The sequence below is a fragment of the Argiope bruennichi genome, chromosome 4 (genome assembly GCF_947563725.1).
Source record: "Argiope bruennichi chromosome 4, qqArgBrue1.1, whole genome shotgun sequence".
Classification (NCBI taxonomy): domain Eukaryota; kingdom Metazoa; phylum Arthropoda; class Arachnida; order Araneae; family Araneidae; genus Argiope; species Argiope bruennichi.
The window spans coordinates 50,419,386-50,443,209 of NC_079154.1; the positions used below are offsets into that span (position 1 = coordinate 50,419,386).

A 23,824-nucleotide genomic window follows, 5' to 3' on the forward strand; every position below is an offset into this window, starting at 1 on the left:
ATTCTATTTTTGGTACATCCAAAATTACTGTAATCCGTATTACTGTAAAAAATTACAGTATTAAAATTACTGTAAACTGTAGGTAATCCGTCTCGTCTTCATGTTTAGAGGTTTGGTGTTCGACTTTCTATTCCATCCAAAAATCAGAGAGCGGATATAGTGTACTTTAAATATAGTCATGAATTAGATGCCATCATATTCGAATGACGCGTAAATTCAGAGTGCTTACAAATATAAGTATTCTTGCCTACATTTGACTGATTTGCAGTGTAGGAATCGGAATTTCTATATTTTAGTGTTCCGTGAAAACAAGATAATTAATGCCCATTTTATTTCGATACAGTTCTTGTTCCTTACTTGAAATTGACAATTTTTTTAATAAGTATGAAATAAAACCATATTAATTTTACTAGATATGGGGGTGGTAAGAGAAATATCCATTATTGGTTGCGATGAAAGACGTGCACGCATGTCGAGATGCTTTTGTCTCAGAATCGCCAACGATAGTTGACACTCGTCAGCAGGCATTTGTCCCAGAAGTAACAAGGATGTTCGCGATCCGTAGTCTGAGACTGTTTGCTAGAACACAGTTTTGTAGGAGCATAGTCTTATGACCAAAATTAATTAATATAAAAATCATGAATCTTTTCCCGATTTCTTTGTGTGGCCTCGCTGTTAGTTATTGTGGACTATTTTGGCAGGAGTATGTGTGAATTCTTTACCACCCCAAGTATTTAAGCTGCGATGTGCGTACATCTTTTTTAAAGGCTCATGGTAAATTTTTTTTAATCCTTATATCGTGAACGTGTGACATCTACTTTATTTAAACACGAAATATAAAAAGCACTTAGGAAATGTATCTTATCTTCCAAACTTTAAACTGCCATTTTAACAATAAATTAGATCTTTCATTAAGCATTTAACTAATGACTTCTTGTTTTATTTTTTAAAATATGATGGAATCTTTTATAAACAAAAGATTGCTGCCAAAGGAAAGGTTTTACAAAATCAGGCAGTTTCTTATGTTTGATAAAAATAGGTTTGTGGATTTCATTGTAGAAAAAAAAATGTTATCCTGTATTTAAAAGTTTAGTGCAAACTTAATCGCATTAATACATCTTGCAAAACTAGTTGTAATAGATAATAGAAAAAAAACTTGTTCTTTCAGAAATAGGTTAAAAAAAATCGAATTTTATACATAAAGTAAACGTTTTATTGAATTTCAAATGCCGTAAATTTAAAACATTGACAATGATAGTGAATAAAAGTCTTCAGAATTTTCGGTTCTTACCACTATAGTTAGACATGAATTATTCATAAGATACATTTTTGTTTTACTTGTTATTTTGTCGCCATACATATCTGAAAAGAATTTCAAAATTTCCTTCGCAGCAATCATTTCAAAGTTTGAACAAATACAACACACTGGAGTTGCCAGAATAAATTGAAAATGAAAGCAGCAAACTGCTCAACTGCTGAGTTGTTTTCCTCTTCCTGAATAGCTGATTGAGACATAAAGAGGATCCCAGAATGGTTATTGTTACAGGAAGTCCAAACACGATTGTCAGGAAACTGTAAATGCCTCTATAAAGTTCACTTGATAAAATTTTTTACAGCCGACTGTCCTGTTGCTGGATGGCTTCCTTCTTCCTTCCGGCTTGCTATATTCAATTCGTAAACGCGTCCTCAATAAGCATGGGATGCGATTATCGTGTGTTAATGTGGCTGATATGTATTTATAATCACCGTGGGTTGCGTTTCCGTAGTTATTTTTTCTGTTGTAGTGGAAACAAAGTTTTTAGAATCCATTGGGCGAGTCCATTTTTTCCACCCTTCAGAAATTGATTCTAATTTTACTGTGTAATGCTATGGGAGTTCTTAAATAGCTAATATTTAGAATTTAAATTTTTATTTAATTGTGATAAATTATTTGACTCACCCTATAACTGTATTGCTTTTATAAATTGTTTTTGCTCTTTCTCTTATGCAAAATAAATGCTTTTATTACTTAGTAGTCGTCATTGGGAAACAACTGTTATTGGTTACCAAAATTTGCGATTGGATTTTTTATATTTAATTTATTCTTAAAGACTTCCTCGGCGAAATATTTTTAGAAACTTTACTTTTTTGTTTTTATTGTATTGTGCACCTCCCTAATCTGAAGAAAATATTATTTTGCCATTTTTGTTTTACTCTAGCCTCAAATGAAAATACACTGGAGTGCAAAACTTGCCATGAAATTGCAGAAAAGAGGTTATTGCGATCTGTACAATGAATATCAATTCAGTAGAAAGGTAATGCGTGTGCAAAAGTCGGGAACAAAACATCATAGAGACGTGAGTGTACGCAAAACTCGTACAATCGACGCGCGCAGCTCAAGACTACAAGGAAAGGAAGAACGGAGGCGCAATTAAAGACATCCGCTGCAAGTACAAGCGTGTTCTTCCGTGAAATATGGCTAGAAGAAATCACCTGGACGACTTCACACGTGGAGAATGATCGTAAAGCTGGAGCAGGGGCGTAGTTTGACAAGTGTAGCTGAAGAGTTCGTAATCAACAAAAATATCGTTTCGCGCCCTTGGAAAGCCTTTCGAACTATAAGTACAGTTGTTAGAAAGGTTGGTGAGGACCGCCCTAGGAAAACAACTGCAGTGGATGGCCGATATATCGTCCTGCAGGCGAAAAGAGTCCGATACCATTTAGCAAGTACCACTGTTCAGCAACTGTGTACAGTAACAGGGTGACAAGTCTCGCGGTTTACCGTGGTCAGACGCCTTCACAAAGGGGCTCTATTCTCCCATCGTCCTGAACGCTCCAACCATTTGAAAGTTGACCATCGGTGGCACTGTTTAGAATGGTGTAAGGAGCACAAAAACTGGACTTCTCATCAATGAAGTGTTCTCTTTACGGATGAGAGTCGTTTCAGTGCCACAATGATTCTCGACTCCATTTGATTTAGATAGAGGTCGGGACACGGTTTCATCCCAGTTGCACCGAAAGGGACAGCGAGGGTGGTCGGGGAGGCATTATGCTGAACGGGCTGACTGAGCTCCACGTTTTCGACAGAGATTCTATAATCGGAGATCGCTATTGTAAGGAGGTGATCCTTTCCCGTGTGCGTCTGTTCCGAAGTGCTAAAGACCCAACTTCGTTTTTATGGATGACAATGCACGGCCACACATGACTTCTGCTGTTCAGCAGCTACTGGAAAGTGAAGATATCACTGATTTAAACACCCCACAACTGAAAACGGATGCTGATTGAGGAATGGGCACTCTTACCTCTGTTGGACAATCTGGTGTTGAGTATGAAGAGACGGTGCGAAGCAACCATTGCAGTAAGGGGAGGACATATCCCATACTAAGGAACATCTGCTTGTTGTTCTTCCTTTGGACAGACAATCATGTGTAGCGACACTGAGTTCAATAAAGCCTTTTTTTTTTTTTTTTTTTTGCTTGATTCCATACTATATTTATTGTATTCATTTTTGAGCAACCATGCTTTTGTCATCGTTTAAATACAAAATGCTGTCTCTCATTTCTGAATTTCATGTCTCAGATGATTTCTCGTGAAGTTATGGCAAAAAATTTTGCACACCAGTGTATTAATAGAATCGTAGTAACTCGCTGGCTATTCTTGTAAAATGTCTAATTATTTCAAACAATAATTTAAAAAAATTTTTTATCGCAGCTTACTTCAATATGAATGAAATAAGCCAATTATTCAATATGAATCGCATATTTTTAACTTCGTTTGCCTAAGCATTTTATTCTGTGTTATTTTAAGAATTGTGTGTATTCTTAAACTCTTTTCTTTCTGTGCGAATAATAAAACTTTACAGTTGCAAAGTTTTGTTACAGTTCAGGATCTTTTAGAATTTGTGATCGTAGTTGAATGACACTTCAATCACTTGGTCTATAAGGTTTGGATTCTATTTTCATTCAACAAAGAATGTGCAATATGTAAGTCAGTTCCATGCTAGATTTGGTGTTGGATCAAACTATGTTTTAGTATGATGTAAACCATTATTTAGAAATATGTTTGCTCACATTTTCTGCAATATTACTTAAAACCTAGTATTAATCAAAGATGTATTTTTTTTTCGACGATGAACTATAAAGTGCTGCCAAGTAAGATCATTGATTAAAATATTGAAACTTGAAGAGATAAAAGTATAATTTTCTAAATAGTGGATCACTGTGTTAACGGCAGCGCCATAGTCCATCTTCGTTTTATTCTATTGAAAATTTTTTATTATCTATCTTTTATTATATTCTAGTTCCTTCTAATGATTTGAATTTTAAATATACTTAACAATAAAGGGTATGATTATAGTTAGCTCTCTGGATTCCTGACTCATTCTAGTTTTGAAAGGGAATGATAAAACTGATGAAATTGCAACATGATAGGATAAGTTGCAAAATGTTCTACAATCTGACACTTGGGGGCTTATTAATGCTACTTTTGTCTGTTAAGTTGGGTGGGAGGGAGACACTTCTCTTTAATGCGATGTGGAAGTGTGGAACGGGAATTGCCGCCGTGGATGTCGTTCTCGTCTTCTGTACGCTTTTCTAAATTATAATAGCCCTCGTGTTATAACAAAAACTTTGGTCAAATCCATCCATCAATCATTCAGACATGAATGATGCCCCACAAATCATTAAAAATCGCAACTTAGAGTGTTTGGGACCATCACAGTCATAATAAAATATAAAATCCACCATGTTTTCAATTATTATAATTAATTTAATAATTTAAATAAAAAGCACTAACTTACGTAAAATTATCTTGTGTGTTTAGTATGCCTGACTCTAGTATTCTATAACCGCATTGGCATTTAAAATGCCGTTTTATATGACTAGTCTGCAAATAATCGCCCCACCCAAACTTGTTTTCTTATATTCCTGATATTAAATATCGACCAGATTATCTGAGGAATTTTTTTTAGCTTTAAACCATAAAACACAAACTAAGCCAGACCTCCATTGATTTGAAGCTTAATACATAAAAAATCATCAGCATTCTTTGACTCAAGAATGGATGATTGCATTACTGTCTGTAAATTTTTCCGCCATTCCATCCAAGAGTTATCCGATAAGAAATGTGCGAATATCACTAAAGCTCGATTTCAATTTTTTGATAATTCCAAAGGTTATATTTTTTCCACCACTGTCTCCGCTTACGTAAAGTCGCTTTTGATGCGCACGAGTGAATCCCGATGGAAAAAAAAGATGGAAAATAAGTCCACTCAAAAGCTGTGCAACGATGCACTTATCTTGGTGGATGAGTCATCACCGCATTTTTATCTGCTCTGCTTCGCAATGTTTTTATCGCGATTTTTTTCTCCCCGTCCTCCACTCAGCGATCAGTCCGTGACATGTCAAGAAGTGTGAGAAAAGAAGTCAACTGCTCTGCTATTTAGTTTTATCTTTTTTGCGATGTCTTGCTGCCCCGCATTTTTGAGGTCGGAAGATAGTTAACTCAATTATCGCATCTGGCATTCTCAAGAAGTCACGTGCCGTTTGCTCGTGCTACACTTTAAATAGTAATTGAAGAAAATTAAGAACACATTATTAATAATTACGTATTTAAGTACGGAGTGTTGAATTTTTTAATTTTTATTTTTAGTGACTTGTAGTGCATTTATCACGGCCTATTTATCAGTTGACTATTTCCTCATCATTTTCAAAATATTCCAATGGAAAATATTTTTAGTTTTTATCAACTTTTTAGCTGTTGGCTCGACTAACAAATGCTATTATTAAAATAACTGTTTTAATCATGTGTGAACTTTAACGATATTTTCCCATCAAAATAATTAATTTGCAGCTTGTGAATGCAAGTCTTACCTGCGCTTGTTATGTTCATTGTGATATTTTTATAATTTAGAATTACATTTTACATGCAATATATTTTTTAAACATGCGATTTAGATTGTTGCCATGAACTTTTTAAATTCTAGATTTATTTATTGTTTATTTCAGTAGATGGTAATTTTACTTAGTGTAATTGCTGCAGATGCTTTTACAATTAATCTGCTTTTTAATTTAGCATTGGAATTCGCTAAAAAAATATATGCTTTATAATTTTTATTATTATTTTAACTAAAGACTTTTTTTAAATAATTTTTACTCGTTTATAGCATTATGCTTTTATCTTTAAGCAGTTTTACTATTTAGCCTGGCTTCTTACATTCATACATACAAACTATAATTGGTGAACTAATACGCAATTGAGATAATAAGTTATAGTTACTATACCATACTTTTACATTTAAGTTCAGCACACAATTATTGTAATTTATTTTAAATTCTCTTTGACTGAAATGCTAAATAATGTTAATTAAATCTCATTCTTTAGAAAATCCCTTTGTCTCATAAAAAGCCAATGCTTTATTTACTTCCTAAAGAGGGTTTAAATCATTAACAAATTTATTTTTGAATTTTGTGTTCTCTGATATTGGCCACCAATGCACTTGGCATCCATAGTTACACCGTTTGTAACTAGAGATGGTGAAGCACTGACCATCCTGGTTCCCTGCCTGACCATTCTTAATTTGCTTGAAAACGAAATCAGTTTTTTTTCTTCTCAAAAATCAGTCAGTCGAAATCAGTTTCTTCTTCTTAATTTCTCAATCTTTTTTGTCGCCAGTATTATATTTAAATAAAACAGCAATTCTTATTCCCTATGATATATGCGTGTTGATAAAAAATACTAATTACCGCTTCGGATTTAAATTAAATTAAATTTTTGTTTATATTTATCTTAGTTCTGGTAATTTGATTCCCATGAAATTAATCTCTGAAATTCATTACTAATTTTTAAAGAAATAGGAAAACAAAAATAATTTTAAATGTCGTTTCTATAGTTTGTTTGGGGAAAAAATTTTTTTAAAAAAGCGGCATAACGTGGGAGGGAAAAAGATATCAATGTTTCCCACAAAAAACAAATCTGTAAAAATAATTTTAAGTCTTGGGGAAAAAAAATAAGATCAAATTTTAATTTCAAATGAAATCCTTTCTCGCATAATAGTCTGTCTGGAATAATCGAAAATGGATTTTAAATTAAATTTTCTGATATGCGAGAAAAATGAATCTAAAATCCATTTTCGACAAGTAAAGTAACCACAAGAGGAAAAAAAAATTCTGAAATTGAGAATTTCTTATTCTGGTTTCGGATGATTAATAAATAACCAAAATGCTGAGCATAGTGCAACTCGGCGATGTTTTTTTTTTTTTTTTTTTTTTTTTTTTTTGTAAAAATAATTGGAAGTTTAAAAAAAATCATCTTTGAAAAAAAATTTGAAATTTGTACGCTCTAAATACACGACTTTTACTATGCGTTACGTTGTTAGTAAAAAACTTAATGTAATGGAATACAATATCAAATAGTAAAATGGAAAAAAAAAAAAAAAAAAAAAAAAAGCAGCTTAACATAGCAAAGGAATTTTAAAAACAATTTTGGGTAAGGATTAGTTTAAATATATTTCCTTATAGTTCAAATCGTTTCAACCAACTCATTTTTTTTAAATAACGTAAATCCTGGAATGTTTTTGTAAACACTTGAGTTCAAATTCTCTTCGTGAAATAGTAATAAGTATACCATGCCTAATCATGACACATTTTTTAATTGATATTTATCAATCTACTTTAATGATACGTATGTTTTGAAATGTAGTGAAATTCGAAATAAAAAATGAGACTAAAACGACGAAAGGAAATTACAATTTGTTAATTAGAAAGGGCAGTGGATTTATTTTTAATGGTTTTAATAAATGATATATAATAAACATTGTAATTCTAATTATAGCTATTAATTTTATTATTGTATATAAAGTCATTAAAAAGTGTTAATTTAAATGGAAAAATAGTATACACCACTTTGAAAGTAACAATTGGATATTTAATCATAGAAATAAGCAATGATGTTCATAGCTTATGTGCTCAAGTTTTTATAAAAAATTCGTCTTTTTTATTGCTTATTTTGATTGAATATATAATACAATTGTAAAGTCTTCGAATGTATGCAGACCTAAATCATGTATTCTGAGGACATAAGGAACAGACGTGTTCACCTAATGAAAATAATTTTTAAAGGAAACAACTTTGTAAAGTTATTTGTTCCGATTCCGAATTAATCAAAATAAATTCGAGTTATAAATATTTTGTTACGAGATTCAAGGTTTCAAAGAAGAAAAACGAATACCTGGAGAATCGAATTTGAAAATAATGAAATTAAATTTTTTTATATCAAAAATTATTATATACTAAAAAAGTTTTAACCAGTTAACTGCGGATTTTTTTAAAGTCAAATCCCCCTTTAATAGTCAAGCAATGACGTATATGCAATTCAAACGCAATACAAATGATTGCATAATAAATTTAGCAAAAAATAATAATAAATCAATAAGACTTCATTTTTATTAGATAAAAAAAATTACACATTGGAAGCTCGAAAGGAAGATTTGAATGGACATGCATAAAATTCGAATGCACATAATTGGTTAATTAATTTTTCTTAAGAAAAGTTTTGTGGCTGAATCTCGGCTTTGGAACTGGTGGGTTGTGGGTTTGAGATAGGTTTTATACAAAAATCAGCTTTTTGAAAAACCAATTTTGGAATTCAATATTTGCAAAAAAATGGTGTTAGCCGGTTTTCGAATTTTTGTCAAAAAAAATAAAAAATAGAATAGAATAGAATAGTGAAAAATATTTTATATAAAATAACAAAAAAACGATATCAGTGTCAAAGTCAAATTACTAAAAAAAATTAACAAATATTTCAAATAATATATATATTATTTTCACTAATTTTAATTTCTCCTAAGAAAATAGGATTTAAAAAAATATAAAATATCCACTGAACGGTGTTCTTTTTTTGGACACAATATTGCCTGAAATTGAAAATACTCGTTCAACTAGCTACTGAACTTGGTTTTATAGTTCTCATGGCATCAAATAACAAAACAATTATTTTTTTGTTTTTTTATTCGTTATCTCAAATAATGAAAATTCAGCTTTCATTGTCTTTGGATTTGTAAGTTTTCCTTCGGGCTCTTCAAGAAACTTATGAATTGATTTTTCTCATGTCTTCTTTTAAAAAAAGCATTACTCTGATTAGTTTCATCGATTTGCTCTTCATCAGAATGGGTTTCCACATAAGAATTCGGAAATATTCTAGACGGTATCTTTCCAGATAACTCAATTTCGATTTTTGAAGCTAAAGAAAGTACACTAGATTTCTTTGCTGAACTAGAAATGTGCAAATGCAGCAGAAGAGTTGCTAATTTTATTGCTTTCCTGAATTCTTTCTTCTAAAGCATATAATAATTTCAAACTTATTTTGGTGTTTAAACTTTTTTAATTCATTTAACAGAAATTCAGATATACCTTTTCTTGTTAATACACTCATGTCCATAAATTAAGGATAATGCAAGTTCAGGAAAAGAAAGAGTTAGAAGAAAAACAAATGTGACTTATTTGTAAAGTCTATTTATTAAACAAAAGGTAAAGAGCAAAAAAGATGCTATGTTTTATATCATTAATAAAAACTGCGATTTTTTGCTCCCTGGAGCAAATTACCAAAAAAAAAAAAAAAACCCTATTTACAAAAACCAATATTACATGATTGGTATGATAGGTAATACATAGTATGTTTCCCAGACGATGCAATACAGTCCATTCAACGCCTAGGCATGCTGAGTATAAAATTATCGATCTGATCTTGGGGAATATTACACCGCTCATCAAGCAATGCTCTCCGAAGTTCCGGTAGACATGTAGGAGGTGGTTGACGAGCTGCAACTCGTCGGCCAAGCATGTCCCACACATGCTCTACTGGATTCAAGTCCGGTGAGAATACTGGCCAGACCATACGAGTGATATCTTCCAATCGAAGACATTCGTTTACGATTTTTGTACGGTGAAGACAGGCGTTGTCATCCATAAACATGAATTCTGCGGCCGTGACGTCCCGATAGATTTGCCCTGTCATGGCTCCAATTTGAACATGCAGGTCAGTTCTGGAACCCAGAATAATTCCTCCCCAAGCAAGCAATCCTGCACCATCGTAAAGGTGTTGTTAATATGATGTTTTCTTGTTGGTAACGGCTATCTGGCACTCTCCATATGGAAGTCCGACGAGAATCAGATTGCAAACTAAACCTGGACTCCTCGGGAAACATCATACCACTGTTGCGGCGTCGACAATGCATGCTCTCTACTCCAGGCTAACCGCAGGCGACAGGAGTTGCTGTAAGTGGAACACATCTGACAGGCCTACGAGCATATAGACCAATCTGCCCTAATCATCTGTACACGGTCTGCCTTGAAACTGTCGTACCAGTGAGCTGACGAGACAGGTCTGATGCTGTGCTCTGTCTGTTTCTCTTGGCAGTAACTGCCAAATATCGTTCCTCATTCGGCGTTGTAACTCGTGGACGACCTGTGCTGTAACGTCTATTCACATTACCATCATCTTGGAATCGTTGCCAAAGCCTGGAGATGACACTCTGGCGACTCCAAGTTCCTCGGATACTTCCAGCTCGGTACGCCCACTTTCCAGACGGCCAATAATTCTACCACGTAAAAAAATCATCCAAATACGTTCTTTGTGTCATAACTATGCGGTTATTGCACTGAAAGGCTTATAAAGCGCTTGCGAACAATTTTACTTCTTTGCCTGTATTCCTTATACATCACTCTCTTACACTCTCGTCATTGCGACGTACTATCGGTGTCATCTGGTGGTTTCCTGCAATTTGCATATTATTTTTGAAGATGTGTGTAGTCATTTTACGGGTGATATATGTATTTTAGAGTTCGATTTCCGCGTGACTCCGAATTATTCTTAATTTATGGATAAGAGTGTAAATTGGTATCTAAGCCTACAGCTGCTAGACGAATCGGTTCCAACCGATAAAATTCAAAATATTTTTTTATTTGAAGAAGAGGAATATCTAGGCGTTCAGAAAAATCAGTTTTCTTAATTTTAAAACCGGTTTGACAAATTCACTTTAAAAAACTTGTTTTTAAAAACTGGGTTTAAAAAACTGTCAAACCCTAGTTTGAGACCCTGTTCTATTAAATATCCGCTATATGTAAGACTCTGATATATTCAGCAGTGTTGAACGTCTAGGGTGGAAATCTGGAAATGAGATGACTGCTCACATGCGATCCTCTTCATCTGAAATTGGTTGATTCATTTTGAAATATAGCTCTTACGTAATTACGAAATTAATTATTCATTTTAAACCAATGAATGAAAAGATTGTCGTTGCGCATTGTTATTAAGAAGGAGGTAATTCTTTACAAAATATTTACTACACCAGTGTTATTTCATTATTAGAATTTTTATGTTGTTAAAAATTTATTAAATAATCATTTCATAAAAAAAATTCGTTAAAATTTGATAATGTTCTGTAATATTGTTAAAATTACTATTATAAACGTTTATTTATTATTATTTTTTTATATTTCAGGCAAAGTTCTGTGTGAAGTATGTAAAAAGAAATGCTCTGGAAATGCACTTAGAGTCCAGGATAGATATTTCCATTTAGATTGTTTCAAATGTGCAGGTTAGTCTGAATTGTATATTTGTAACTTATATGCGAAATATATAATGATATTTTGAAACCTAATTTAAATCCCAATTAATTTCCTAATTTTTATCTTAATTTAGTCCATATTAACTTCATTCTAAAATGTTCTCTTATTTCCTGATGATTCTTATTTAATTGATGCTAAAGAAAATATAAAAATGCTTAAATCAGCGGTTCTCACGTTCCGAGTGAAGAGATAAAAATTTGTCAAGTTAATCGAATTCTTTTAAAAGATGCCTATGTTCCCCATACCGGAATCGACACATTTAAGGAAATCCTTATCAGAATCTCACAGTATATAATAATGGAGATAAATAATTCGCGCTCTTTTGCTCTTGTATCGCTTGTGAAAGGACGTCAATTCGTCCTCGTTTCTTATATATAAATTATCCCTCCTGGGATGGAATAAAGCGAAGTTTTAAAATTACAAAAGTGTCTTCTCTCTTCGGCCACAAAACTGCTCAAAAATGTTTTATATATATATATATATATATATATATATATATAATCTTATAATAAAGCTCAATGTGTGTGTGTGTGTGTGTGTTGGCGCTCTACAGGCCAGGTCATTTGACATACAGCTATCAAATTTGGTACATGTATACCTTAGAGGTCGGGAATGTGCACCTGGGGTCCCTTTTTTTGAAATTTTAATTAGAATTTTAATTATTAATTAAAAACTAACTTTCCCGCCAAAAAAATCTTCCATTTTCCCCACCGCCAACTTTTCCGCCAAAAAAAATCTTCCATTTTCTCCACCGCCAAATGAGTAAGGCTTTAGTTCTTTTTTTCTCCCAACAGTAATGAGGCAAGGGTTAACATTTTTCGGCGGATTATTTCAAACGATTCTGTTTATTTTCTTAATGTTTTATGCATTTAAAATGAAACATTTTTAATTAATCCATGTTTCAGATTCATTCTGAAGTAATTTTGAATTAAAATAACACAGAATAAAGGAAATTAAAAATGCATAATCTGCATAGCCTTACCTAACTGGCGTAGAAAAATTCACGCATTTGCGTTACCGTAAGTGGCGAAGAAAATTCACGCATGCGCATTATGTTCTGATTGTTGCCATGACAACCAACAGACGATTTAAATTATTTTTAGGTTAGTTGCATGCTTTTGTAATTAAATTGTATTTATGTTAGTTATATATTTTTTTGTATATGCTTATAGTTTTAAGTACATCATTTTTTGGGTATTTTTTTTAAACCTGTTTTCGACCGATTATTTTAAACGATTCATTTTATTTTCTTAGTGTTTGATGCATTTAAAATGAAACATTATTAATTAATCGATCTTTTCATGATGAATCTGAGAAATTTTTGTTGACAAATTCTTGAGATATTACATAAATTAAGAAAGATATTCTTTAGTGACCATAAAGTTTAAACGCTTAGTGACTCTATTATCAGTAATCATATTATTAAAAAAATGCTTTGTTTCAGTAAAAAATATTATATTAATTGCAGATTAATCATTTACACTTTAATTTAAAGCATAATTTCTACGAGGGGTAACAGAAAATTAGAGAGATACATACCACGCTATGACTGAAGGCCTTTATAATATTAGGACTGAATTATATGACTATCAAAATTTGAAGTTTTAAAATATTTTGCTGAAGAATCTATTAAAGTTGGATTCGCGTAAAATATTTAATGGTACGACCGGAGTATTCCGGTTCAACTTATTTAATTATTAAAATTTAAACGAACATTAAGATTGGCGAACCGGCTGGTCGCCAAAGGCGGCTAGTATATAATAAAACGCTTTGAAAATAATCGTTTAAAAAATAATTAATCAAAGCTTTTAGATTTTTTTTTTATCTTTGGGCAGTATTTTATATACTATTGTAAATATTAACTGATTAATACTTTGCCATTAGCTTCACAATAATCGAAATGCTGTAAGTTGCCTAGTCTAGGGTCCTTATTCCCTGATATTTGGCATTTGTAACAGACTTCGCCTGCCTCATTCAACTGCTGCTACACATTTTGTTCTTGCTGTTATTTTGGTGACTGTTGTGTTAATGGACCAACTGATATCGCATGCCAAAATATATACTTGAGAACTGTATTGGACAAATGTAAAAATATAAAATATTATTTACATTTGTAATTGTTAATATATTTATTAATGCTAAAATATTGTTTTTGAGATTAAGTGGAATCAATCAATGTTGAGAATTGCCTCATAAAGAGAAAAGTTGTAATCACATTGACACTCTAAACAAGTTTTTAAGGAAGGAAAATAGTTTTGCTCTATTGAAATATTTTTATTTTAGACTCTGGTACTGAGTTTTCTTTGATATAATCGGTCTCTTTAAACTGAGTTAATGAATTTTAAAGTTTTGACCAAATTCAAAGACAAATGGGTCAGTTAGGTTACTAAAATTTAACTCTGTTATATCCAAATATTATGTTACAAACTACACACATATGAAGTTTCAATGGAATAGTTGGAACCATAGCAATAAATTATTATTCATATTATTACATCACTTATAATGAGTACAGGTGTGGTTAGCCATACAAGTGTATTGTATCAATAAAATGTTTTGGAAAATTTTATATATGGCATTATAATATGAGAGTGATGTCATATTGTAAGGTGCAGAGAGTATTGTATCATAACTAAGTGGGCTGAATGTGTATGCATGATTTTTACTAGGATGTCCCAATTACCACATTAGTTGATATTTTTCACAATAAGACTTTACAAAGTAAATTGATTCTTATTAAACAAATTTTAGACATTTGAAATGGAAATGTAAATAGTTTGATTTAAAACATTTGAATAAAAATTTTATTTAAAACTCATGTTAGTGATAGTTAATACTACTAAAACATAAAATTGGTGAGTAAATTTTGCTATTTAATATTTTAAAAAGAGAAATGTCAGTTTTAAAATGATTATCTATTTTTTTTTATTAATTTAGGACTGGTATTTACTGATTCCTTCTAAAATATATTTTTTTAATGGATAATTAATAAAATAACTGAATTTAAATGGGCTTTAGTTTATAACTGCAAGTTCTAAAGAGCAATTTTGCAAATAAATGAAATTTATTTTTTTAAATGAAGCTCTTGTATTTACTGCTAATTATTTTGGATATTTTTTAAAAAAATCTTTATTTTATTTAGATTTCACTGTTTTCTTTATTCTGATTTCTTATTTCCAACTGTTATTTTCTGAACTTTTTGTTCATTTTAGTCATTACATATCCCATTAATGTATTTGATGAATCGAGTTTTAAAGAATGTGCTTCATTATTTTCTATCCATTCCAGAATGTTCTGCATCTTTAGCTCAGGGTGGTTTCTTTGTGAATGCTGGCCTTTATTATTGTTCCAAGGATTACCAGAAACTTTTCGGTACAAGATGTGCTGAATGTGGGGATTATGTAGAAGGGGAAGTAGTCACAGCACTAGGAAACACATATCACCAAAAGTGCTTTGTATGTGCCAGTTGTAGGTAAGACAAATTGAATGTGAACTTCCAACTGATGTTTGTTTTTATATTAAATGTAAGACTGGACTTTTATTCATGGGCAAAAAAATAAATTTCTCAAAAAAATGAAATTCTTTTCTTCAGTAAAGAAAAAAAAAATCAGTTAACAGGTTTTTATTTCAAAAAGAAATTTGCATTTTTCCCCTCAATACTCTCTAAATCTTAGTTTTTTGTTTAAATGACTTTTTTCAAATTTATATCAACCATTTTACCATTCACAAATCTTTGCTGTAATTCTGTCGCTAAAATGTATTGCAATGTATAAAATGAAGCAAAACAAAAAAATGCATTTATAATGCTTGTCAATTATTTTTGTTCCCAATAAGCACAGAAAATTAAAATTGCCATAATGAAGTATTTCACTGTAATAACATTGGAATGAGTTTTGTTGTTTGAATTTTTGTATTATTCCTCCCTTTCTCCGAATTGATAGTTAATGCTTCTGTAGTCTTGTGCAAGTTCAAGGTCCAAATTCCCTGACAATCCACTGTATTCAAGTTATTGGTACAAATTAAATATATCTAAATCGATCACACATTTTATTTTGCAGAAATAAATGTAATTTAGGATTTTGTCTCTACTATGTAACCACATTCCAAAATGAAAAGATATCAATCCCAAAATAGCCTTCATATACCTTCAAAACATGTTTATTGAACCTTCCTCAATAAATAAATGTCTTAGCTTCAAGACTAAAGAGTTTATATATTTGTGTCTTGATTCCATAAAAAATGTCAAGCATAAAGCATATTAAATGCAACTAATGTGGAATTGGAGAATAGTGTACTTACATAAATGTGTCTGAGCATGGTTCAGCATTTTTGTTCTTCCCGAAATATTACTTTGGCAGCTAACTAAACTGAACGAATTCCCTTACACATTCCTTACTTTTAGCAATAGTTTTTTTTCCCCCTAAAATAACCAAATCACACTTATCGGAATAATTATTTATAACTAATAAGCATACTATAATTCTTGTTGTCAAACTAGGAAAACAAAATTTTGAATCGAATCATTCGTGATATTTTTGGATCTTTTATACTCAAAACTAACTTGTGCTTAGTTATTAAACATTTAGTGCAATCATCAAATTTTCATTACCTTTCATCTTTGTTAGATTAATATTTTATGCATAAATTAAAGCTCATCGTAGTTTTTTTGTATATGTGAATATTGTTTTATTGCTGTCGGATGAAAAAGATTCTATTGGAATTTATTTCATTTCTATTCATATTCTATTTTGACATAATTTTGTATTTCTAGCTGAGTTTTATTTTTGTCTTTTTTAGGCAGCCTTTTCCATCAGGAGAAAAAGTAACCTACACTGGAAAAGATGTTCTCTGTACCAAATGTATTCAAATTCCTATAGTGTCTTCAGAATCGCCAGTTCAAGAAGAATCTCAAGTGCAAAATGGACCTGTTCGTAAAAGTAAGTTTAACTTTTTTTTGTGACATATTACATTTTTTTTTTTAAATTTGAAAGTTGTAAATGACTAACTATTTTTTGTTGTTGATGAAGTTTGTGCTGGATGTAAAGAAGAATTAAAAGAGGGTCAAGCTCTCATAGCTTTAGAAAAGGAATGGCATATCTGGTGCTTTAAATGCAGTGCTTGTGATGCGGTGCTTCATGGGGAGTATATGGATAAGTAAGTTTATGATCATTCATTTCTATTATGCCATTACTATTTAAATTCTTTTTGTTGATTCTCATGCTCTAAAATATGTTGCTCTACATATTTATTTTTGTCTTAATTGTACTTTATGAGAAAGGAAGAATATGTATGCAATGTTCACGTTACTTGTGCATTTTAATCATTGCACCATAAGATCAAACATGAAATTATGCAATGTTTTAAGAGTATTACAAGTTTTATGATAAAAATATTTTTGTATTTATTTACTTGAATATTTTATATCTCTAAACAAAATTATTATAATTAAATATTTAAAAGTTATTAAAAATAGCAAAAAATGTATTCTCCTTAGTTTATTTCAATTGAAAAGATAATTTTTGCTGGATGAATTCTTCACTTTCATTTGTAGAAAAATAAATTAGATCATTAATGAAAATTTAAATATCTTGTATAAAATTTTTAAATAAATTTATACAGTAATATTAAGGAAGTAAGGCCGGCTTTTTACCATTTGGTGCAATTACTCCCTATTAAGTTCACATTAGAGTACTTGGTTCAGTTTTGTAACGTGACTATGATGGGACAGGCCTGAGTGTACCATCGCACTCAGCTCAAAACTGATTATTTAAGAAGGTTTCTTTTGAACTCAAAGACCTTAGAATCTTTTCTTTTAAAAAAAAAATATTTACACTAGTCTGAGAGAAATTAAATCAGTCATGTGTGTGTGTGTGCATATATATATATATATATATATATATATATATATATATATATATATATATATATATGCACAAGCTATTATATAATATAATATAATAGCTTGGCAGTGGGTCCTGCTTCATTAAATTTTTAATTAACTTTTTATCCCCCTTGATTTGGATTTATTTTCGTATCATTAAAAGAAAAAATCAAATTTCTGTATAAATTGATTACACTAAAAATAAAAAGGGCAGACCTCATTTAAAAAAAATAAATATATCAATCAAATTTCCAGTCTTTGTGACTTTTCTTTATCATGTCCAATTTCATTTTTTTTTAATTCATTCTAAATTTGAAAACCTGTAAGGAGAATGACTTCATAACTAGTTTACTGAAAAACAGGGTGAGTAACTAATTTTATCTCTCCAAGGCCCCATGCCTCCTAAGACAAGCCCATTAAAGATGATATAGTTTATACAATGCCTGTATCTGGATTGTCCATTTTGTAATTTATATCTATTTGATTTCCTTAAGTACAAATTTATCTGTATGATTTTTCTGGTTTTCAAAAAGTTAATATTACAATCTATAGTGAATAATGTGTTAGGAAAGATGGAATTTTTTTAGAAAAAACAAAACAAAAACAAGAATGGAATTCTGGAAGCTATAATGAGATGCATAATGAATGCTGCTTCTTTAAGGGATCTGTGCCAAAAGTAGTAGTTAGTAAATTAAACATTTTTGGATAGCTTCCATGGCAGAACAAATGTGCTATGTAATAATAATTCTTGTGTTTATAAATGAAAGCCTTTCCATTTTCTAATAATATTTATTAGAATACATTCTCTCGAAGATGGAAGTTTAATCTTAGTAATGGATTTTTTATTATGAATATTGACTAGTTATATGCAGTCATAATTTTTCTTAAGCATAGTTTCTAAGAAATCGCTGTAACATATTTTTATCCTTTTGTTAACTGAATATTTGTGTATTTGGAAAGCAAAAATATTATCTGTCCAAATTGCTAAAATAGTCTGGTTAAGTTTCTGAATGTTTTCAAAGCATTTAGTCTTCAATTACATAGATTTTTAAGTTTTTATTAATCTCTCTATTAACCATAAAATTTACTAGCATATCAACTTTTAACCATTTTTTAATTGTGCCTCTTTGAAGAAAGAATTTCATGGTATATCTGTTACTGTACTTATACACTGAGTACTTTTTCATTTTCTTTATTTTAACAACTCATTTTTTACATAAATGCAAGATGTTTCCTTTTTCATATGAGATAATCATGCCATCTTTTTTGGTTCATCTTTGTGAAAGTTTATGATCATCTAGATCTTTTAGAATCTTCCAATTTTTATTTTTCAGTTCAGATTTTAACTGTTTTGCATTACTTGAAAATTTTATATTGTATATTTTGTTTTAAATTCTACTCCTCATTTTTTAATGTTATAAAGAAGATTTGTTTTGATATACTGATTTTTTTTAACCTATTTTATGATTAATTATTTAGAAACTTATCAAACTCTGAAAAAGTTCTTAATGACAAGTTTGGCAGAAGATGCAATAAGTTATTTTACTATGAAAATACATGTCATTATAAAAACGAATATTGAAACATCCAGTATTTTGCTATCCAAAATAAGTGGGTCCAATTTCTTATGTATCACAGAAATTGTAATGATTTAATTTTCCAGTGATGTATTAGTGATTGCAAGTTTAAAATCATATATAGCCAAAGATTTGTTGTGTATGCGGACATGGTACATGTTAAATATTAAAATGCTCCAACTCTAATGTGATGTGAAAGTTTGAAGAGAAGTTCTAATATACGGTGTGTTCATTATTTTTAATTGTTCAGAATTGTGAGATCCATATAATTATGTTGACATTCATGTAACTGAACAGATTCAGTCTTATATTAAGGCTATAAGGTATCTGTAGAACTGTTGGCTGTTGTGCATGTTAGATTGTGTGTTCAACTTATGATTCCATGAAAGATGAACTGTTTATTTGGTAAAATTGTGGAGTAAAATAATGAAATTTGAAACTTCATTATTCGTTAGGATATTGTTTCAAATGCCATTTTTGTAGTTTAGCTGTATTTCACAATTATATAGCGTATCTGAAAAGCCAATATATATATCGCTAGAATGGAATAGGAATTAATTATGTATTAAGAAATGCATATATTTTTGGATGAAATTTATAAAAAATATATAAAAATAAGAAGTTGAATGCATGTTATGACAAAATTAATGACATCAAAACATCCATTATTATTAAATAATGAAAAGTTAACTTTTGAAATCATACAATGTAACCATGTTCTTCTGCAATAAAAAAAAAAAAAAAAAAAAAAAAAAAAAAAATTAAAAAAAAAAAAAAAAAAAAAAAAAAACTTCTTGTGATTTACAATCATTTGTAACTGAAATTCAGTTTTAAAATCTGTGGCCTTTTTCAATGTCCAAACTCCTGTTACCATTCCAAAAAATTATTTTCGTATATCAAAAATTAATAGTAGCATATAGTAATCAGTAATAGTAATAAGTGTTTAAAGTGCTTTAATTAATTTTACTAGTCTATATTTTAAATTTAATTTTTAAAAATTCCACTCTCTTTATCTATGAGCAAATAAGACTCTTTTTATTATTTATTCCTCCATTTCTTTGTATTGCAGAGAGGGTGTTCCTTATTGTGAAAAAGATTATCAGAAGCAATTTGGTGTCAAGTGCAATCACTGTGAGCGTTACATTATAGGAAAAGTATTAAGAGTAAGCAGTGTTTCCTTTTTCATTTGTTCCTTATTATTTATTTTTTTCAATCTGTGTTTCTTTTCATCAGCATGTGTGTAATTGGAAATTTCGGATTTTTTCTGGATTTTGTTTTAATATTAATGTAATATTTAGTTGAAGCTCAATTTTGAAAAATCTTTAATTTTGTTTAAATTTTATGAAATGCTTTTTACATCATTTTTTCATCACTATAAATATTGGTAATGCATATAAGAATTTTCATTCTAAAATATAAATTGATTTTGAAGAAATTTTTAATTGTATTAATTTAAAATGATAAATAAAATATAGTTATATATAGGGAGTGTATTCATATCTTATTTTGATCTATATGGCTTAGCTAGGTAGAGTAGCTCGATAATATCTTATGCAGAAATATAAGTTGATGTGGACAGTTATCAATCAATTAAAAGTTTTGTTTTATCTCAAAATCTTTTATTTAGTGGAAAAAATTCATTTACATAATTGTGTTAGTTTAACATAAAATAAATTTTTGCATGAATTGACAGCTTAATTTCAAGACCTGAAATACAAATCAAATACACTATACGTGAAATACACTATATGTGATCACTGTCTTAACTGTGCCTGAAAAAATTTGATGTGGTATATTTTAAAATTGATGTAAATTAACTAATTACATTAATATTTAAGTAAAAAATGTATATTGAACATGACAAGATTACAATATCTTTTTTACAATTCCTTTTTTTAATACAATTTTGCTGTAGAAATTTCCTGTAGCTATGTGCCATATATTATTATTTAAATTCACACTATTTTATGTTTGCAAAATTTTGCAGGAAATGTTTGTCATCTGCAGATAGTAGGCATAGAATATCATTAATATTTTGCAATTAATTTTAAACTATAAATTTTGCTCATTCCAACTGGTATTCAAAACTTGCTAATTAATTATGAATCTAGTTATAAAATGCTTGTAATATCAGAGCCGATACATAATTCTGTTGTTTGAATATCAAAATTAGGAATATACTTAGTTTCTGTAAAATTAGGATTTTACTTAATTTTTTTCATATGATTATTATCACATTTTTAATTCTGTTTAGAATTATTTTAGCAAGAAATTGAAAAAGATTTAAAAATAGATGTTAAAAAGCTGTTTTATTTTAGATCAACTTTTTGTGCATTAATTAGTGTATTATCAAATTAATTAATGTGGTATCAAATTCTACAAAATATTTTATTGATACAAAACACTCTTGTATGTTAGCTACATGTGGTCTTCTAATGTTAAATGTTTTCAAAATGGCAAATGTTGTTAGTGTTGCAGGTTTTACATCAAAATTTTTTCTTCCTGTATGTAGATTTTACTTTATAAATTTTTTAAATAACAGTGATATATGATATGGCATTTTTTATAAGTTGTATGCAAGACTATTTATATAATTCAAATAAATGCCTATTAGTCTTATACAACAAAGAATTATCAAGTGAAATTGCCGTACATAATTTAATTTCGTTAAAATTGATTCGTCTCATTGAATTGAAAATGCTTATATATTGTTTATAAATTTCTTTAGGCTGGAGACAATCATCATTTTCATCCTACCTGTGCCCGGTGCTCTAAATGTGGTGATCCATTTGGTGATGGTGAAGAGATGTATTTGCAAGGCAAGTACTGATCTTTCAAATTTTAGAGTTTTGTGTTAGTGGATTTTGTAATTTTTATGAATTTTTTTTAATACATCAATTTATTTAGAAATATTTTTAGATGTGTTTCAGTTTTATTGTGATATCTTGAGTAATTGCTATAGTTATCTGTGAATATTATTACTCATTTTATGTCTCCTTTTTATAGACATACAGAATGAATAAATTATTAATAAAATATTTAATTATATTTTACATGAAACTAAATTAATGTAGCAATAAATAAAATTATGATTATAAATAACATAAAAATGATTTTATTGGAATCTTTATCTTTAATTTAAAACTTAACTATCACTTTCATGATTTAAGACAGAGTTAAAAGCATTCTTAAATTTTCTCTTTCTGTTTTCCCTCATTTTTCATAGTTTTGGAAAAACTTGCCTCCTTCAAAAAAATTATAAAATTTAAAAATACATGTTTTCAAAATTATCATACATTCAGTGTGTTGTTTGTAATCTGTATTGTTATATTAGAAAATTTTCTTTAAGCATCAGTTTTTTGGTTTTTTTTTTTTTCGTAATAAAACTTTTTAATTCAAGTGCTGTTTTTAAATATATATTTGTTTTTCCTTGATAACTGTTATACAATTGCTTGTTAGATCTTAATGAAATTTAGTTTTTTGTCTCTTATATAAGACTTTCTGTCAAGATTTTACAATCCTTCACTTATTTGTAATCCGAGCATTAAAACTATGTATCCACCTTTTTAAAACTTTTACTCATGAGATTTCATTCTTAATTTTTAAAATTATCTTTTTAGGTGGTGCTATATGGCATCCTAGATGTGGGCCTTCTCCTGATGGTAAAATGGATGATGATTATTTAGATGATCATAAAGCAAATGGTATAATCGATGGCCATGTGCGTATTCCCCAGTTTACATTTGCCATTTCATTTTCATTTATTTATAATTTGAGGCTTTTTATTGTGTTAACACCTAATATTATTTAATTATTTTTAATTTTTGTATAATTATCTTAATTTATTTTCATGCCTGAATTTTTGTTTCTAAAAATAATTGCTTATTTTTGTCGCAGTACCCGCCCTATTCCCCTAGTCTTTCGAGTTCTCGTTCCACCAGCCCATATAGCTCGCTCACTAGACAGGTTTGTTTTGGTTTCCCTTTTTATTTGTTTTTATGATTTTTGCTTGCTTTATTCTATTTTTAAAAGAAATTTTGCTTTTGTTTTGTTTTGAATAAGGCCTAACTGCTTTTTAAACTAAATATTCTTACATTTTTCTCCCCGTCTGCTATGTGAATTCAGTTTTATAGTTACTTCCTTAATTATTTCTAATTTTTTTTAGTTCTATCAATCAGTATATATGAAACTGTAAAACCATTAAGTTTTTTTATGAAATATATTTCAGTTATAAGTTTTTATTATAATATTTTTGAGTATAACCATTTAATAGATAGTTGAAAATGTTTTTACCAACATATTTTTAGATGCAGCTTTGCTCTTTTATTTGAATATACATTAAAATAAATTTTTCATTTATAGTTGAACCTCTTCTTATTGAAATTGCTGTTCTGAATATTGCCCTTATGAAAAAATTGTAATTCACAATTTTCTTACTAAAAACAATTAAATATATATAAATTTTTTAAATACTGTTTAAAATTTTATACTTTTTTTTTTTTTGCTGTATTTTTAATTTTTCTCCTGCTTTCTATTTCTTAATTTAAACCCTTCTCTTCTTCTCTTTTACACTTGATTTCTTTTGAGGGCAATTTCACTAGAATTAATGTAGCAAATCTTGCTTGAAGTTAGAAAAGAAACTTGCAGAACAGAATCTAAGAATGACATATAATTCACCAGCCTTTATTGCTTTTTCTTCAACCGGGGGAGCATTTTTCTTATTACTCTTGTAAACAAAATTTACTCGTTTTTATCTGCAG

The 23,824-nt window shown here is 29.5% G+C and overlaps 1 protein-coding gene across 1 annotated transcript in view; it reads left to right on the forward strand.

Moving 5' to 3' along the window:
- LOC129965749 (actin-binding LIM protein 3-like) overlaps window positions 1-23,824 on the forward strand; it is a 107,103-nt gene that overhangs the window by 71,425 nt on the left and 11,854 nt on the right. The window contains exons 2-9 of the mRNA XM_056079901.1: window positions 11,480-11,575; window positions 14,895-15,078; window positions 16,404-16,543; window positions 16,634-16,760; window positions 20,134-20,227; window positions 21,793-21,883; window positions 22,685-22,785; window positions 22,962-23,030. Coding sequence (XP_055935876.1) covers window positions 11,480-11,575; window positions 14,895-15,078; window positions 16,404-16,543; window positions 16,634-16,760; window positions 20,134-20,227; window positions 21,793-21,883; window positions 22,685-22,785; window positions 22,962-23,030 — 902 coding nt within the window. The remainder of the gene's footprint in view (window positions 1-11,479; window positions 11,576-14,894; window positions 15,079-16,403; window positions 16,544-16,633; window positions 16,761-20,133; window positions 20,228-21,792; window positions 21,884-22,684; window positions 22,786-22,961; window positions 23,031-23,824) is intronic.